The sequence below is a fragment of the Hemicordylus capensis genome, chromosome 3 (genome assembly GCF_027244095.1).
Source record: "Hemicordylus capensis ecotype Gifberg chromosome 3, rHemCap1.1.pri, whole genome shotgun sequence".
Classification (NCBI taxonomy): domain Eukaryota; kingdom Metazoa; phylum Chordata; class Lepidosauria; order Squamata; family Cordylidae; genus Hemicordylus; species Hemicordylus capensis.
The window spans coordinates 60,845,639-60,865,045 of NC_069659.1; the positions used below are offsets into that span (position 1 = coordinate 60,845,639).

At 42.8% G+C, this 19,407-nt stretch overlaps 2 protein-coding genes across 7 annotated transcripts in view; one reads left to right on the forward strand and one right to left on the reverse strand.

Annotated features, from left to right (window-relative positions):
- Nucleotides 1-511: 511 nt before the first annotated feature.
- On the reverse strand, nt 512-16,883 carry CGGBP1 (CGG triplet repeat binding protein 1). Of its 4 annotated transcripts, none has more exons than XM_053311347.1 (3): nt 16,681-16,879; nt 12,787-12,908; nt 512-5,300 (listed from the first exon to the last, which is right to left on the reverse strand). In XM_053311347.1, the coding sequence occupies exon 3, from the start codon at nt 5,282-5,284 to the stop codon at nt 4,787-4,789; it is 498 nt and encodes a 165-aa protein (XP_053167322.1). In that variant the 5' UTR covers nt 5,285-5,300; nt 12,787-12,908; nt 16,681-16,879; the 3' UTR covers nt 512-4,786. The 4 variants fall into 4 exon arrangements, with proteins under 4 accessions (XP_053167322.1, XP_053167324.1, XP_053167323.1 ...); XM_053311349.1 differs by having other exon boundaries at nt 16,737-16,858; XM_053311348.1 differs by lacking the exon at nt 12,787-12,908 and having other exon boundaries at nt 16,737-16,883.
- Nucleotides 16,884-17,081: 198 nt separating this feature from the next.
- Nucleotides 17,082-19,407, forward strand: part of ZNF654 (zinc finger protein 654) — a 34,286-nt gene continuing 31,960 nt past the window's right edge. Inside the window, exon 1 of one of the 3 annotated variants that reach the window (XM_053310895.1) lies at nt 17,082-17,228. In XM_053310895.1, coding sequence (XP_053166870.1) covers nt 17,223-17,228 — 6 coding nt within the window. In that variant the 5' untranslated portion in view covers nt 17,082-17,222. The other 2 variants (XM_053310894.1, XM_053310897.1) reach the window with 2 other exon arrangements.

Sequence of the window (19,407 nt, forward strand, 5' to 3'; positions counted from 1 at the left end):
AATAAAGCTTTCATGTACAGGCTAAATTTTGGCCATTAAAATGCAAATTATCTCCAGATTAATGTCTTATTCCAAAAGCTCGAAGTCTATCTAACTAGAGCCAAGAGCGGTGTACTACATACTTAAGTTTTCTCCTCACAACAACCCTGTGAAGTAGGTTAGGCTGAGAGAGAAGTGACTGGCCCAGAGTCACCCAGCTAGTATCATGGCTGAATGGGGATTTGAACTGGGGTCTCCCTGGTCCTAGTCCAGCACACTAACCACTACACCTATTGTCAAAGCTGGATCAGAACTTTCAATTTCCTATGGCCAGGCAACACAATTCTCTGTGGTAAAGGACTGGTATGTTACTGAGAAAAGTGCAATACACGTTTTGCACAATATTTTATTTCTGCACAAAGCTGCAGAAAGGGGGACGAACCGACATAAATTACTGTTTTCTACTTAGGAGGCTGCTACACATCCTTTACAATGTCTAACATGACATTTCACTCCTCTTATAACCCAGTAGTTGTTTTAAAACTTTTTTATTTTGTAAAGTTAACACAGAACTTTAAAAACAAAGACAGTGAATACTCAACATGCATAAGCAACAGAAAATATCCTAGCAGCAAATTCAAAAATAGAAGAGTAAAAAGGGATAGCAAGGTTATCCATACAATGTCTATCTATAAATAAATTGTATTCATTAGCACATTAAAATTATGTTCCTTATTTTATTTTAAAAGTTATCATGGGGGGAAAAAATCAATAAGTACATCGCTATACATTTTTGCATGGTCGCAACAGAATAAACTTTTAAAAAATCCTTTGGGGGTTAGGAATTTTTGAGTAGCATAAGAATATTCTCTAGCTGGAACAAACCAATTTCTCCTACTATTGTAGACTGGATTAGTCACTTGGTTGGGTCAAAAGTAGTTTCAATCAATTAAGGCAAAAATCTGAACTTAAGCAGTTCATAAAACTCATTTTGAAACTCTGTGGGAGCCTATTTTTATGAATAATTAGGTACGCACATCTTACCTCCTTATTTTATATGAACAATAATAATAGAGTGAAAAATACTGCACAATGCTTCATGCGCGTTCAGCGCAATGCGAGCACTGCTACATCTTCCTAATGTAAAAGTGCAACTTGCACAAACACTGCAATTGTGCAGACTTGCACGATTGCACTGCCATTGGAAATCATGACTGTGCAACTGCACAAATCCCTTGCACAATTTTGACATTTCCACAAGTATGCACGCTTGCAACTAGCATTAGGAAGATGCAACAGTGCCTGCATTATGGTGAACACATGTGGAGTGTTGCACTGTTTGTCAGTCATTATCAGCAGCTTCTCCCCAACCTGATCCTCAGTAATCAGGATGGTACAAATGACATGTGAGATCCAGCGTCGATTATGAATAATGCTGCAAAACACATGTTCTAATTTCCTAACATGCTGTTTTTATCTCACTCACAAGTTTTAGCTTTAAGAGAGCTTGGAAAGATTGCTGTCTCATAAAGAGAAATCTTCTGCTCACTGTGATCAAAAGAAAAACAATAATAATCAGGATTGCCTATTAACCTGCATCTATGCTGCCAGATCCTATATATGTTAACTTGGAAACGACTCCTAGAAAATTCAGCACAACTCACTTCCAAGTATGCATGAATAGGATTGTAGCCTTAGTCTATTCAAAAGTCAAATAACCTTTTGACAATTGCTCAGACCATTCTACAAACCCTTAAATTATACAACTTGGGTTAGGTAGCTACTACTTACTCATTTCATTGCTAACTTCACATGCATGCATGACATGAATTTTTTTTAAAAAAATTGTTAATCTATTTGTTGTATACTTTGTGTCTGGCTGTCAAGAACTATTCAATTTTGTACAGTTAACATGGCAATTCACTTTTATCAGTTATGCTTTGTTAGCTTTACTTTCATAATTTATACTAACCACCAAGATCAAGTGTATCACTTTGCAGCTTCCTTTCTGTAGGCTTGCATGTACACTTTTCTCACACATGATGTGGAATTGTCAAATACTAAGTGACAATTTCCTTTCTAGCAGATTTACATATACCCCTCTTCACACTTTTGGTGTAACATGCCAAGTGGCAATTTATTAAATCTCCTCTGCAGTGAAATGTGCAACTTCCAGAAGCATGTGGAGTTCATCTGTTTCACCCGAGCGATGAAGTCATCAACTGCACATTAACTGTAAGCATAAAAAGAAAATGGTATTTTCTTGTAGTGTGCAGGGCTGCCCTAAGAATGAAAGTAGCCAAGCCAAACAAAAGAATAACACCATAAATGATAGTGCATGCTTTCCCCATTGTTTAACACACAGAAAGTTGCTCCTACTCCCCGATAATAGATATTGTACAGAACATGCCTATGAAGTCATCAGGAATGCACTTGGTCTACCTATTGCTAACTTTCTACCAAGGCATATGACAAAATGGCTGGGCATTTTCCATTTTTAAATAAGATGAGGTGTCTGCAATAAAACCAAGTAATGGGATGGATTACCCATTGTGAAAAAAAGCAGGGCACTTCCAATACTAATTTATGATCATACACTTTCTTCATAAGTAAGAAGCACTTGTCTAATCATGAAACTTCACATTCCCATCTGCAGCTGTGTCATTGCTACAATACCAATATATGCCCCTTTTAATATTGTGACAGTTGAAATATTTCATTCTCAGTGTAGAGCAAAGCTTAATCAATGTGCAACAAAGCTTTAGTTTATCCTATCAAAGACTATACATGTTATGTGTCAGTTGCATTTTGTTCCAGAAGTGACTACAAAGGCTGTAATCCTGTACCCAGTGACAAGTAGTAAAGTCCAGAAGTAAAACTGATAAATACTCAGTCAAAGATATAGAAACAATCCCATAATTTGCTCCAAGCTATAGATGAACATACATTTGAACTTCTGCAAAATCTAGATTAGTTTGGCAACTACTGCAGTGGCACACATTAAAATGAAAGCAGAAAGGCAAGTTCCAGGAATGAGGAAAACAAAAGAAGTTCTTCCAATCACTGGAAAACTGGAATAGATGCTGACCACGTTTTCATAAATAGTTCACAAAATATTAGACCTAAAATGTATTATAAAAAGAAAGCAACCACTTTTAGGAAAACTCCCAAGTTCTGGGTTGCAATTCACCAATGCCAAGCTCTGCTAAATGCTACAGAACCTTTGAATGTGGAATCCTAAAGAAAAGTCTTGCAATGTAGTTGCTTTCCCCCCCAAACTGCTTCTTATGCTATATGATCAGTTTTAGTCCCTAAGAAGGAAAGGCATGGGGAAAGGAATGAAACTGGTCTTGTTCAGAACAGACCTTTGCTGTGCAGTTTGCCATTATTTCTCCCTCCATCTGACTGGGCTGTAGATTTTATTAAAAGTATGTCAAAACTAGTTAACAACTCTGCTTTCTTTGCAGTTCCACTGAGAGAGTGAAATATTAGAGTCATGATCTAGATAAAATGAAGTCTTTAGATTTCATTTCAGTAGGAGACTTTTGTCATCATGCAACTCCCTCATTCAAATGAATGGAACCTCAAAGTGCTTAATTTTGCTGGATTAATGTTTACTTAATGCATGAACAATATTTTAATGAGTCAGAGGTTCCCAAAATCAGCAGCAAAAGTGCTCCTTATACGGTAAATAATTTAATACAGGGTAAAGGGAATACAACTTGAAGTAAAAAATATTAGTACTTCTTTCACTCTAGGGAATCGCATTCCATAAGTCTAAGCTGAGTGAACCTCAAAAAAAAGTTGGTATTTGGTGGATTAAAAAAACCCCCAAACCATTCGCTGTTAAGACAGCTTTGCGATCTTGCTAGAATTCATTGCAAACAGTGCCATCTTCAGGCAGCTATCTGCATAGCTCTGCTCTCACTGTCCTAGAACTTTCTTCTGATGTGGGATGAGAGGAAACTTGTCCCTCTCTTTCCTTGGAGTTTCCCAGTTTTCCACTCCATGGCCCTAGACAGCCTTGCTTTCAGTATGTGTGGATGTTAGTCACTGCTTTCAAAGGTGTGCACATTTGGATATGCATCCAAATGCAGGTCCTGCTCTTTGCTTTCTATGAAATGAATATCCAGTGTGTAACTGCATTAATGCAATTCCCAGCTAAAAAGCCTATACAGGAGTTTGTGGACCCAGCCGCTGATAAAATTCCACTCCCAACAAAAAGTAAATCAGACAGAAAGAGTATGAGACAGAAAGTGGGTTGGGATAATGGTCTGCACTAGCAGAACTACAATATCTGCATTGGGAATCCAATTTGGAGGATCACCACAACATCCCTAGTTCCACTAAATATAAGTTTATATTGAGGATACTGGCCTAATAAATAAGACCTATACTTGCACATATGTAGGATTAAAGCCAAAAACATAAGACTGTTATATTTGACCCATGCCTATTTGTTCATTAGGAATTATCTTGTAATGTGAGAGAAGAGAAATAGAAAAAATAAATGGAAGTCAGCCTCATTACTGTTTTGTTTTTGACACTATTCATTTAGCATAAGGCTGTACAAACTCCACAATATGCCACCTTCCTTCCATTCCCCCCCCAAGGAATTCAACATCATTTTAGATCCAAACTCATATAATACTAGAGTCACTGTTTCTTGTACGTCATCACATTCTTCAATAGATTGTCATTTCTACAATACAAAAACCATTACATAACATTGCATGTGCATGGATATAAAAATAAACCACATCACTGCTATGCAACTTTAATACTCCACAACCAAGCAACCTCCCCCTCAATGGTCTTCAGACTTGAGAAGCTGATTTGAGTACCCATCTGGCAAATAGGTTTTTCTTAGCTGGTCCGACTTGGGTATGGAATTCCCATTCTTCACGTGGCGAGAAAGGAAAGCCCGCACAGCTGGATGGTCAGCCTTCTCAAGAGGAATGCTTGCTTCCAGAAACATTTTTACGAAGTCCTGGATGACGTTGGGCTTCTCTGTTTGGGCTGCACTGTTGCACTGCAAAGAGGCAGTCAGAGTTCGCGGCTTCTTCCGGACACTTTGCTCTTCAAACTCCCCCTTGCGCTTAGTATGAGTTTTGGATTTGAGATGGTCATTGATTGCAGACTTGCGAACATGATTCAGGACCACATTGCAGAAAGTGCAATATAGTTTCCCCCCATCTTCGTACAGTTCACTGCCAAACTCAGTTACACGATCCTGAGGAGTCACATACAAAGCAGTCTTAGAACGGCTCCGGGAGGGAGGTGGCTTCACATCAAATCGCTCCATCACGGTCTTCAGTAAACTGGTTTAAAAACAAAATAAATATGTCAAAGAGGTGTATTAGAATATATGTTTACTCTGTGCAGTCTCATTTATTTAGGCTTCAGTGCTGCATTTTGAGTGGCACAGGGCACTTCTGTATGAAGGAGAAATCAAATGCACACCCTGGTGTGATAAGCACTATGGAACTCAGGAAGCTTTTTGCATCACTGAGGCCTATCACCATAGCTATTTTTCTCCCACTTTTTCCAGGATCAAGACTGCCTAGGAGAAAGAAGAATATGTGCAACAGACTGTACTTTGCAATGTATATGCCTCAAATACTACTACTAGTATAGCTATAAGACTACTAGTATAACTGAATACAAGAATACTCAAATTCCTGAGCGAAATCCATCTAGCAAGATATGCTAAGCAGTAACAAAAGTTAGCCATTTCCATACCTTACAGCACTACAATGTTAATAACGCCATAGGCAAAAATACAAGATGACTGTGAAATACTATGACATCCGTAAATAACACTATTAAAATAGCGTTGGTCATTTTCATGGTACATCTCGACTAACTGGCACCCTGACTAGGCATGTGCCTGCGCACCAGGAAGAAGTATCCCTGCTGTAGTGAGCTTCCTCAGATGTACAGTGTTTATTGCACAAGAAAGATGTATGTGTGATTTTTGCCAATCTCTCCTTCTCCCCAAGTGCCTTGTGCCATCCAAAAATATGTCCTAGAGAGAGCTGCATTTTGAGTGGTACCGGGCACTTCTGTGTGAAGGAGAAATCAAAAACACACACCCTGGTGTGATAAGCACTATGGAACGTAGGACGCTTAGCGAGACAGGCAGAGCTGAGGGGTTTCAATGTGTGGATGAGACGTTGGTGCCGGGAGGAGGGGTTTAGATTTGTTAGGCAATGGGATACATTTTGGGGCAAACAAGGCCTGTACAAAAGGGATAGGCTCACTTGAACCAAGATGGAGCCAGATTGCCAGCGTTTAAAATTAAAAGGTTGCAGAGCAGCTTTTAGAATGACACCTGGGGAATAGCCGACAGGAGCTGGGCAGTATCCAATTCGGCAAATGCCATCCCTTAAGGTGCAAGGGTGCAAAGGATTCAGATAAGGGGGCAGAGCAGAACCGCATAAAGGGCAGACAGGAGCCTGTGCTAGCTAGTCAAAGAGTCAAAAGAAAGATAGCATATACCAAGTGAGAGATTCAGTGTATCGGTGCTTATATGCCAATGCCAGAAGCCTCCCAACCAAGATGGGTGAGCTGGAGTCCTTGGTTACTAACACAGAAATAGATATAGTGGGCATAACAGAAACATGGTAGAATAGTGAGAATCAGTGGGGCACTGTTATCCCTGGATATAAACTCTATCGAAAAGACAGGGAGCAGTGCCTTGAAGGTGGAAAAGTACTGTATGTTAAGGAAGGGATAGAATCTAACAAGCTAGAAAACCTAAGAGGACCAGAGTCCTCCACAGAAACCCTGTGGGTGACAATACAAGGCCTGAAAGGATATGTGCTACTGGGGACGTGCTATTGCCCTCCGGATCAAAACGCTGACAGTGGAGGCGTCAAGGAGAGGCAGGGCTATAATAATGGGTGATTTCAATTACCCACACATAGACTGGGTAAATTCACAGTCAGATAATGACAAAGAGGTCAAATTTCTAGATACACTGAAAGACTGCACTAGAACAGTAGGTCTTGGAAACGACCAGAGAGAAGGTGACTTTGGACTTAATCCTGAGTGGCATCCAGGACCTGATGCGTGATGTCAGTGTCGGTGACCCTTTAGGGAAAAGTGACCATAGTGTGATCAAATTCAGCATACAAGCGGGGAGAGAATCACCAAGGAAGTCTAACGCAGACACTTTGAATTTCAGAAGAGGAAACTTCTCTAAAATGAGGAGTATGGTGAAAAGAAAGCTGAAAGGGAAAATCAGGAGAGTCGCTTTGCTCCAGAATGCATGGAGTTGACTCAAAACCACAATACTAGAAGCCCAGTTAGATTGTATACCCAAAAGGAAGAAAGGTACCACTAAGTCCAGGAGGTTGCCAGCATGGCTAAAAAGTAATGTCAAGGAAGCCATAAAAGGGAAGACTTCCTTCCGAAATTGGAAGGCCTGTCCAAATGAAGAGAACAGAAAGGAACACAAACTCTGGCAAAAGAAATGCAAAGTGACAATAAGGGAGGCGAAAAGAGAGTTTGAGGAACATTAAGCCCAAGGGGAATAGCAAAAACTTCTTTAAATACATCAGATGTAGAAAACCTGCCAGGGAGGCTGTTGAACCATTAGACAATGAGGGAGTGAAAGGGATTATTAAGGAGGATATGGAGGTTGCAGAGTTCAATGAGTTCTTTGCGTCCATCTTCACAGCAGAGGATAATGAGCATATACCTTTTCTTGAACCAGGCTTTTTGGGGATGGAGGCTAAAGAACTGAGTCAAATAAAAGTGATGAGAGTTGATGTTCTAAACTGTCTGGAAAAACTGAAAAGTAGCAAATCGCCAGGGCTAGATGGCATCCATCCCAGAGTCTTCAAAGAACTCAAATGTGAAATTGCCAACCTCCTTGCTAAGATATATAACTTATCCCTGCAATCAGGCTCTGTACCGGAGGACTGGGAAGTAGCAAATGTAACATCGTTTTTCAAAAAGGGATCCAGGGGTGTTCTGGGAAATTACAGGCTGGTTAGTTTAACATCCATTCCAGGCAAATTGATGTAAAGCATCCTCAAGGATAAAATTGTAAAGCACATAGAAGAACAAGCATGGCTTCTGCAAAGGTAAATTTTGCCTCACAAACCTTTTGGAGTTCTTTGAGAGGCTCAACAAGTGTGTGGATAAAGGTGATCCAGTTGACATATAATACAGGACTTCCAAAAAGCTTTCAACAAAGTTCCTCATCAAAGACCCCTGAGAAAACTTATCAGTCATGGGATAAGGGGACAAGTAGATGTGTGGATTGCTAACTGGCCGAAGGACAGGAAACAGAGGGTATGGATAAATGGAGAGTTTTCACAATGAAGGGAAGTAAGAAGTGGAGTCTCCCAGGGAATCTGTACTGGGACTGGTGCTTTTAAATTTATTCACAAATGATCTAGAAGTAGGGGTAAGCAGTGAGGTGTCCAAATTTGCAGATGATACAAAACTCTTTTGGTTAGTGAAATCCAAAACAGATTGTGAGGAGCTCCAAAAGGATCTCTCTAAACTGGGGGAGTGGGCAACAAAATGGCAATGCAGTTCAATGTTGGGAAATGTAAAGTGATGCACATTGGGACGAAAACCCCCAACTTCAAGTATACGTTGATGGGATCTGAGCTGTCGGTGACTGACCAGGATAGGCATCTTGGGGTCATGGTGGAAAGCTCATTGAAAGTGTCAACTCAGTGTGTGGCAGCTGTGAAAAAGGCCAATTCCATGCTAGGGATTATTAGGAAGGGGATTGGAAATAAAACTGCTAATATTATAATGCCCTTATACAAAACTATGGTGCGGCCACACCTGGAGTACTGAATACAATTCTGGTCACCACATCTAAAAAAGGACATTGTAGAACTGGAAAAGGTGCAGAAGAGAGCAACCAAGATGATCAGGGGCCTTGTGTACCTTGCTTATGAGGCAAGGCTACAACACCTGGGGCTTTTTAGTTTAGAAAAAAAGACAACTGCGGGAAGACATGATATAGGTCTATAAAATCATGCATGATGTGGAGAAAGTGGATAGAGAGAACTTCTTCTCCCTCACCCATAACACTAGAACCAGGGGTCATCCCATGAAACTGATTGCCAGGAAATTTAGGACCAACAAACGGAAGTACTTTTTCACACAACACATAATCAAGTTGTGGAATTCTCTGCCACAAGATGTGGTGACGGCCAACAACCTGGATGGCTTTAAGAGGGGTTTGGATAACTTCATAGAGGAGAGATCTATCAACGGCTACTAGTCGGAGGGCTATAGGCCATCTCCAGCCTCACAGGCAGGATGCCTCTGAGTACCAGTTGTAGGGGATTACCAGCAGGAGAGAGGGCATGCCCTCAACTCCTGCCTGTAGGCTACCAGCGGCATCTGATGGGCCACTGTGTGAAACAGGATGCTGGACTAGATGGGCTTTGGGCCTGATCCAGCAGGGCTGTTCTTATGTTCTTAAGCTTTTTGCATCACTGAGGCCTATCTTCATAACTTTTCTCCCCTTTTTTCCAGTATCAAGACTGCCTAGGCGAAAGAAGAATATAGGAAACAGAGTGTGGAAATGCAAGCTGGGGGAAGGGGAGGATTCAGCCATCCCCACTTGTGCACCTCTTTAGCTGTTTAAAGCAGACCATCCTCAGCCCAATTCTGAAATGAACGGCTAGGTTAGATTTAGACACATAACTTACCATATCAACAGTTTAGAAGATAAGAACAGCCCTGCTGGATCAGGCCCAAGGCCCATCTAGTCCAGCATTCTGTTTCACACAGGATGCTGGCCCACCAGATAACCATTAAGACCATTTGACCATTAAGAAAAGTAAACCGAAATAAATCTCACATTGAGAAGACTGCTATGCAACACATGAAACCAGGGCTGCACAACTTCGGTCCTCCAGCTATTGTTGGGACAACAACAGCTGCAGGGCTAAAATTGTGCAGCCCTGTATTTTTTAAAAAGTGAGGTCTTCATTTCAGCTGGAACACATTCAGAACAGCAACACATATTAGGCAGACAGATTCAGTATTTAGAAGAGCTTCACACTGCTTTAGAGACCAACTTGCTTTCTATTCAATTTGGAAAACCAGTACCTTCTGCTAAGTAGAAACACACTTTCCCATAATAATAAAATACTTACTGAAAGACTTCTGCAAAATACAAAGAATGATAAATTACAACTAAAATTCTGGATTTATGTACCTATCACAGTCGGTATCAATTTTAAGAAAACTTTGGGTGGTATGCACAGTATTCCTTACTCTGCAACACAGAGCGTTACTCTGAAGCAAGGTAGACAGGAAGGCAATTTCATAAGGGTACTTTCCACGTGGAATGACAAATAAAGAATCAAGAGCATACTTGTGAGGGAAAAGAACCATATGCCTTTCTGAATGGTAAAGGTGACCTCTAGTGGCCTGTTGAGTTGCCTAACACAAAAGGAAAGCAGTTGCTAGACTCGGCTTTAGCAGCTGCCCATATCCTACTTGTGAACAGCAAATGAGATTGCTATTAGGGATGTGCACAAATCAGTTTTCTAAATTCAATTTGTGCCTCAAACAAATCACCCTTGATTTGTTTTGTATCCAAATCTACCCCCTCCAAATCACCCCAGATTCTATTTATATTTGCTTTGCTTTGATTCGGATTCAGACTGATTCAGACCACTTAAAAAGGTCCTGGGGCACCAAATTTGGGTGGTGGGTAGGTTCCCATGGGTGCCACCTACCACCCAAATTTCAAGACAGCAAATACTTGGTTGATTTTTAATGATTTTTTTAAAAAACCAATTTTGAACTTTTCTGCCATAGGGAACAATGAGGATTCGAAGCAGCCATATCCTAACCCTAACACGGATCCTCAGCTTTCTTTTTTTTTAAAGCTAAGCTCTAGCCCTTGTAGAAGTGGAGTTATGGAGCAAAATGTGCAGACATTATTTTTCAGGTGTTTGGATTCTTTGGTGTATAGCTTTTCCTCATAATGAATCCCTATGAGGATTCATTATACAACTTAGTTTCTTCCGTTCATTTTGACTATCATTGGACAGTGCCAACTGTCAACTGCCATGTGTCAACTACATCTCCCCTCCACACACACACACACACACACACACACACACACACACTGGGGTACTCAGTTTATTTTTAGGTAGTTTTGAAGTGTTTAGATTCTTTGTTGTCTTCATTACACACCTACATTTCTTCTGTTCATTTTGATCCCACTGCTTTGCAGGTGGGGGTGGGGAATAGTGGCATCCCATGTTCCAACTACCCCCCAGCCCACAAGCCACTGGGTATTCAGTTTTTATTTTAGGAATTTTTGAGGTGTTTAGACTCTTTGGTGTGTAATGAATCCTCATAGGGATTTATTATGAGGAAAGGTTATTAAACACCAAAGAGCCTAAACACTTGAAAAAAAATCCTAGAATAACTGAGTAGTACCCCACTGCCTTGCAGGTGGGAGTGGGGTATAGTTGGCACATGGCAGTTGACACTTGGCACTGTCAAAAAGACAGTCAACATGAATAGAAGAAATGAAGGTGTGTAATGAATCCTCATAGGGATTCATTGAGGAAAAGTTACTATACACCAAAGAATCCAAACACTTGAAAAATAGTGACCACACATTTTGCTCCATAACTCCACTTCTACAAGGGCTAGAGCTTAGCTTTTCTTTTCTTTTTTAATGAAAGCTGGGGATCTGGGGGAATTAATAGGAGGGATCCAAGTCTCACATCGATTTGAATGGAATCCAGCACAATTCAATTTGCACCCGAATCTAGCCAATGGACCACAGGGGTGATTTATTATGTCTCCAAATCACCCGAATTAGCTAGATTTGGGTACAAATTGATTTGTACCCAAATCATTTTGCACATCCCTAATTGCTATGGCAATAATAATCAAATATAGAAGTAAAAGCTGAGTGCTTGTTGAACCTCTGCTCTGTCAACAGCATTACCTCCATTCATAGTGAGAAAATAAAGGTTATATGAGAGCCCTATCCATGCAGGATACTTTGCAATGACAAATCACTTGTTAAAAGGTTTTCCAACACTTATAGATGATCTACTTTAATCATGTTAAAGGCATTTTTTACAGCTACTGATGAAAGTGCAAAAGAGGAGAAGTTTTCATATCTCAGCTTCACAGATCTGGAAAGCTTCATTTCTATATAAAGAAGCCAAAACAAAAATAGGTACAACAGGTACTTCAAGCACGTCCTCCCCCCCAAAAAAAAACTTTCCCCCAAGCTTCTAACATTTTTGAACTTAACTCCTCCTCCTCACTTTTAAAACATTTTAATAGCTCTGCCTCTGACTCATCATTCCATTGTTACTGCAGTAGACAGATAATCTTGGACTCCTTCCTTCTTGTGTATGACCCACCTTGTGTGAATCGCAACGTAACAACTCTAGAATATCTACCTGAAAGTTATCTTCTCACTACTGGACTCAAGTTATTGAACAATGAAGATAATTCCAAATATATTTAATTCCTTCCTAACCATAACTCCCCTCCCCATCATGCAAACCAGAACAGAAAGAGAGTTCAGCCTGTTTATCACCAGTTTTACAAACACACACACACAATAACCTCATGGATTTTCCAGCAAATCCCAAGTTATTAGGCACTCCCTTGTTGCTCATAAGCCAAAATCAGGAGTGCACCCAGTCTACCAGCCTACTGCCCCAGTTTGCATATTATCAGTGTTGTGCCCTACCAAGCAGATGATCTCACATATGAAGCAGGTGCTCTACATCTATTGGCTGGGTCATCCTAACCCCTCTGGAAAAACTGTATGTCTACCTGATGCAGCATCAGTGTAGAATGCTTGCTTCATATGTAAGATCATCAGCAGAAGGAAGAGGAAGTGGGCGGTGGGGTATCTTCTCCTCCATCACAAGAACACAAGTGCCTTTGCTGTTAATCTATAAAAAGAAGCAGAGTCTACATCACACCAGGCAGGCAATTTCCTTCTGAAACAGACTATGCATGCACAATTAAGTTGCCTAAAAGACATTGACACAGAGTAGGGGCAATGTGCTAAGAGTCAGAGGCAACATCAGGCCCACTGCATACATGCTCTCTCCAGCTCTCACTCGCCTACCAAATGCAAGTGTGAACCCTAAGTGTGGCTACTCAAGATCACTTGGCACCAATTAACTTCCCATCAATGCACTTAAGCCTTGCTTTCATTCTCAGTCATAGTGACCATGCGTCACCTCTTTCAACATGGAGTGAAGTGGGAATCTTAATGTTTCCCAGACTGGGAAGCTTCTTCAAATTAATTCATCTGGAGTATGTGATTTTGTATATATAACTCACATTTCTGGAGTAATAATCCAGACACACATAGGTGGATGGCATGGGAAGTGAAAATGGTGAATGGGGGTGGGCGGGGGGAGGCAGGAAATGAAATAAGAGAAAAGGCATCAGATGAAAGGCAGTAATCTTGTCATTACTGTTAGTTCAAGACCTGCTCTGGGATCTGAAACCTAACTCATGGAATATCGTATCCAGTGCTCCCTCTAACAGGGATTTCCAGATGTTGTTGACTACAACTCCCAGCATCCCCAGCTGTAATAACCTTTGCTTGGGGATTGTGGGAGTTGTAGTCAACAACATCTGGGAATCCGTTAGAGGGAACACTGATCGTATCTACTGTATCTGAGGCATACCTTTCCTGACTTAAGCTGTAACTACAGGTGGAGAAGCTCTTCATAACCTCCTGAAAAATCATATGTTCTGACCTGAAGCCCTGTCACAGTACATTCCTGGCAGGATGACAGTGGACTGCAGCTACTCCACAGCAAGAGCACAACACTCCGCATGGAAGTCTAAAGCTCACCTCTATATTATTATTCCATATATTTTGTGCCTTGGATTGAGGTTTTTGAACCACCATGAAGATGGGCCCAAGTTTTGTTTTGTTTTTTAACCAATCTTTATTGTTATGGTACAAGACCAGTCAACAAAAGAAAAATACAAATATAATACCAGTAACAAGACCAATATCAATCACCCCAACATACCTTATAGGCAAGTGTGCCGAGTCGGTGTCGACTCCTGGTGACCACAGAGCCCTGTGGTTGTCTTTGGTAGAATACAGGAGGAGTTTACCATTGCCTTCTCCCATGCACTATGAGATGATGCCTTTCAGCATCTTCCTATATTGCTGCTGCCTGATATAGGTGTTTCCCATAGTCTGGGAAACATACCAGCGGGGATTTGAACTGGCAACCTCTGGCTTGCTTGTCATTTCCCCCGCTGATCCATTATGAGGTAATATACCTTATATATACACTTAAACAGAAGGCTTAACCAACGGTTTCCGAATAATATATGCCACAGTGCAGAATTTTGCATCTTTGATGGTAATTTCAGCATTGGAGGCAGTAAGGAGAAGGGATGTATAAAAATCATCTGTCCTATCTGGGAAATCTATCAAATTGGAGTAATGGAAGGGAATGAATGTCCTTATAAAACAAAGAGTAGAGCAACAAGTGCTCCATCATTTCAATCATGCCTGAATGACAGGGGTGCAAACACTGAGGATAGAGAGTATATGCATATCTCCCCTCCAAAACAGCCAGTTGCAATGCGTTAAAATGGGCAAGAGTAAAAGCTCTCAAGTATTTTGGGAGTGGTATTTTGCCTGGACAAAGGTTTTCCTATGATTACCAGTCACCCTACAATGTGAGGTCCAAATCTATCATCTTGAAGGGCTACATGCCAAATTTGCTACGTGATAAATTCTCTGACCTTCAAAAAGCCTAGTTGTATCAGTTCTGGAGGAACAAACCCATAACACTGGAGTTTCTCCTCCACCACTTTCCTGTAGCCAGAAGGGAAGTTATCTATTAAGATAGAGGAGGCCAGCTCAGTAATAGTTTAAGCCCATAAGTAATTTTATGCAGCCAGGTCTGAGCTTTGAGTGGAACTAGCCCTGATTCCACTCTAAGTGTGGCACTAGAAATCTGGTGTGATACACCAAAACCTGTTTTTAAATGGTACACAAACTGAGCTGTGACTCCATGATGGATTTGTGCTGTCTGCCTATAAGAATTGTGTGGACCCATGATGACTGATGCCTTGGGATGCCACAGCATTCCGGATCTGCATGTTTTTATATTGCAGTCTGTCAGCACAGACATGGAATGTAATGACATGAGATAATTTTGTGGCTGTTTCTTTAAAAAGAAAATCACAATATATGCCTCAGGTTTACATTTTCCCATCATCATAGGGCTACTAGATGTATGATTTCTGTGACTTGGTGCAGTCTGTGTACAGGATGTCAGTTGAGGCTGGATGACAGATTGGGATAGGTCTGCCTGTCAGTCATGACTGAGATATGTTATTTTTAAATCATGGATTATTTTCTTCTTCTTTTAAATGGCAATGCCGATATGCACAAATATGAGCCATGATAAATAGTAGAATCTGCCTGTAGAAGGCTGCCTGTAAAATTAATGAAAATCCATGCCTTGGATCTCTGTTTTCCCCCAGAGGCTGGAACCACGATTTCCACAATGCAATCCAGTGTCCGAATATACACTGTGACAGAAAGATGCATTGGGGGTGTTTACCTGAAAAATAATTAGGCTCTTTATAAAGTCAGCATTCCCACCCTCCCCCAATACCACCAGCTTTGCTTTCAGTGGCCTAAGCTATGAAAGGATGAGAGAGGGAAGCAGCTTTACTTACCATGCATTTCCCTATTTTTCTCCAGTTATGAGAACTAGAAACATTAGAAAATAAAAATGTTCAATCTAGTTCAGATGATGCACTTAAGTACTGTGAAGAAAGCTTTTGATCATAGTAGTACTAAAGATTTCCATATAACAATGTTATGTGAGGCATCAATATAGTGAATCAAATGTACCCTTGCGCTAAATTATTCACAGGGATGCTGCAAGGTAAAGGTTCCCTGAGCCCTGGAATGAAGGATGGGATATTACAGTACAATCCTACCCATGTATATTTGGAAGCAAGACCCATTGACTTCTACAGGGTTTACTTTCAGCTAACTGCACACTGGATTGCAATTGTAAAGTACACTGCAATTCTAAGAAGAATGTTGATTTAGAATTAAGCTCCACTTTATTCAATGGAGATTACTCCCAGGTAAGGGCACACACAGGATCACAAGCTGTCAATCAATACACAATAGTAGTGAGTTAGCACCTCATCTGAACATGCTCACAGTTCTATCAAACACCAAGTTCTTGCATATCTACAACATTTCAGGAAAATCTTTTCGTTCGGATGGATTTCGGTAGGCAAATGCTAACACAGTGCCAACCTGCCTCTTCACCCCGTCCCCCCAATTTCGGGATAGACCAGTAGAGATTTATATTCCTTTGACTGCGAAACAAGTCTCTTTATCATCACAGCATGATTTTACTTCCATGATTAATACTTCCAGTTTCAGTGTGCGTGCCCACCCCCACCTCCTCCCCCTCCCCTCGTATGGAGGACCCTCCTTTAATCCTACCTGCCCACCCAGTGGCCCAGGCGCTGCTTCCCCACCATCAGAATGTCTGTGGGTCTCCTCCCACCCCGCCATTTGCCCTTCGTTTAGCCCCCCTCCCGCCTGCCTCTTTCCATACAGTCGAAGCCTTTTCTTTTCCTCCCCCCTCCTCCACCCAAAGGAACTGCTTCTGAGGAAATCTCGCCCCACGCCAGCCCCATCCTTACAGTGCTCTGCCTCTGCCCCCACAACAGGACCGTGCTTCGCTCTGCTCCGCGCTCACCCTCCAGCCTCAGGACAGCGCGGAGCAGACTCGGCGGAGCCGCCTGCCAGACAGGCAGACTAGACGGGCGGGCGTGCGGGCGGGCTTGTTTCCCCCGATCCGGCTCTTCAAGAAAGGCGGGACTTAGCCCTCTAACAATACGACCGCCAATCAAGACACTGATAGCAACAAGACAGCCGGTGAGAAAGGAGAAGGCGCGAGCGCCGTTCTCTGTGGCTCACACGGAGCAGAGTGACAAAGCCTTTCGCCAATCGCTGAGGAGAAGGGGCGGAAGTCGTCTGGAAGTTTCGGCCCACTCACAAATAGAAGGTGGAAATGTTTATTTTGAAGGATGAAATGTGGGCCCAATCGCCGAGGCGAAGGTGGGGGCTTCGCGGTCTTGATCGATTTGGCGTTCTACCAATCAAAAAGTGAGACTGAAAGTTCAGCGGCGAAGGCGGAGACGCCTCGTCCAATCTGAAACCGGGGAACTGGAGCGGGGCCGAAATGAAGGTACTGGAGGGTCAGAGGTTGCGGGACCGGCGGTTGACTGACGAGTGAACCCGCCAGTGAGAACATGCCTTAGGGAGTGGTGCCGGAACTGAAGAGCTGGGCCGGGGAGGCGGATCATCCGGCAGATCGGGGCGGGGGAGGGAGCTGGAGCTCGGTACGCGCAGGGCGGCCGGAGCAGCATGGCGGAAGACGAGAGCGACCAGGAGTCGGAGAGACTGGGCGAGGAGCTCGAGGCCATCGTGAGGCCGTACCTTCCCGCCGGCCTGTCTCCCGCCCTGAGCAGCCAGTATTACTGCTACCGCTTCTGCCAGGTGAGCAGCTGGCCCCGCCCCCTCAAGGCTGACACTTCGCTTCGGGGGTGGGGGTGCAGCGAGGAAAGAGAGGAGGAAAAGGAGAAGGAGAAGAAGAGGGGGAAAGCGAGGGGCGCCCGGGGTGGGGCTGGGGGTGGCGGGGCCTGTCTGCCTCTCCCTTCCCCCCCCCCGGACCAACCACAGGGTGCAGGCGGGGGCGGTGCTAAGCAGCTGAGAGGAAGAGCCCACCGGGGTGGCGGCGCTCCAAAGTGGGGGAGGCTCCCTTTATATTCGTTTCTCCTCTCGGCCTGTCAGAGCTCTCTGGGGGGGGGCCGGGAGTCCATTCTTCCCTGCACGGGGGAGCTGTTCTCCCCAGTGTCATACGCACACACCCAACCCCATCGCTCCCTGCCGCCCTCAGGATCCTCTCTCCGTCTTTGCTGCCGCCTTCCTTGTATTCTGGGAGGGCTGGTGGAGCTGAGCCGGGTCACGGCCGCTGGATTTCCCCTGCAGGTGAAGTTTCCTGACGGTGCTGCTGTGAGAGAGAGGAAAGGGGGCTCTCTTTCCTTGGTCCGCCGCCGCCTAAATGCCCTTGTCGGGGGCTGGGACGGAGTGGGGAGGTCAGGTGAGGGCTTGGGAGTCCTGTCAGTGAAGGAGGGACTGGGGGGTTGTCTGCGGGGCTGGCGGCAAGGGGAAAGGCAGGGTCGTCGTCCTGGAGAAAAGCCTTTTCCTCCTAAAAGCTTTGTTCTTAACTTCTCCCACATTCTTCATTCTGTGCTTGCTAGAGAAAAAGAATGAGGTCAGAAAGAGGTAAATGGAGTGTGGCAGTGGATTTCTTTTTATTGTTGTTCTGCTTTAAAGTGAAAACTTTTTCAAAGCTAACACGGAAAACGAATATCAATAAGATGATGGTTCCCTGTCCTCAAAGGGCTCACAGTATAAAAAGAAACACAATGACAGAGAGCCACGTCTCCCACTGCTAAATAGAAGAGAACCACCGCTTTAAAAGGTGCCTCTTTGCCAGGTTAGCAAGGGTTATAAGAGCAATATTGTTGCTATTAATTATCTAGTTGAGAGGTTTTGATGTTCATGGTGAAGGTTTCTTTGGTGTGCTGGACAGGAATGGGCAAACTTTGGGTGGCTGACCCTATTTGATTACGAAGCAATGAATGCTTAATTCTATGTATTGTTGGTATTTCTATTTAACACAATGTGGCACATCTTGCATTAGACTGCTACTGACAGTCTAATCCTATGCAAGTTTGGATGTCAATTCCACTTTATTTTGTGGGGTTTATTCCCAGGTAAATTGGGCTTAGCATTGCAGCATCTTCAGAAAAGAAAAATATGAGCAGGATCTGGATGAAATCCCATTGAAGTTTATGGGATATAAGTTAGCCATGGCTCAATTGTCTCATTAGAATGAAGTTTTGTCATGACTTAGACTGGATCCTCCTGCCCCTTATCTGGCCTAAGCCAAAGATTTTCCAAGTTCAGAATCTGAATACACACGAGTACATTGGACAACATCCAGACTAATTAGTTAGGACTATGCACCATTGAAATTAATGAGAAAAGTTAGTTTTAACTAACTTAAGCTCTTTAACTTCAGTGGGCTTTACTCAGTAACTTAGTCTGGATGTTGCCCACCCTCTTTTATAGTTTTATCTCTCTTTCTTTCCCATTTTATCATCACAACAACCCTTTAATCAGGCTGAGAGACAGTAGCAATCCCAAGGACACCCAGTCAGCTTCATGGGATTAAATAATTTGAACCCAGATGGCCCTGGTCTAAATCAAATACTCTGTTCACTCTGCCACATTGGCTCCATGGTTTTCTATGGTAGAAATAAAGAAAAGCTGTGAGTTTCAGCTGCCATCCTTCCTTC

Coding starts and splice junctions, on each gene's coding strand:
- CGGBP1 (XM_053311348.1), bottom strand. CDS start 5,284: ATGGAGCGATTTGATGTGAAGCCACCTCCCTCCCGGAGCCGTTCTAAG.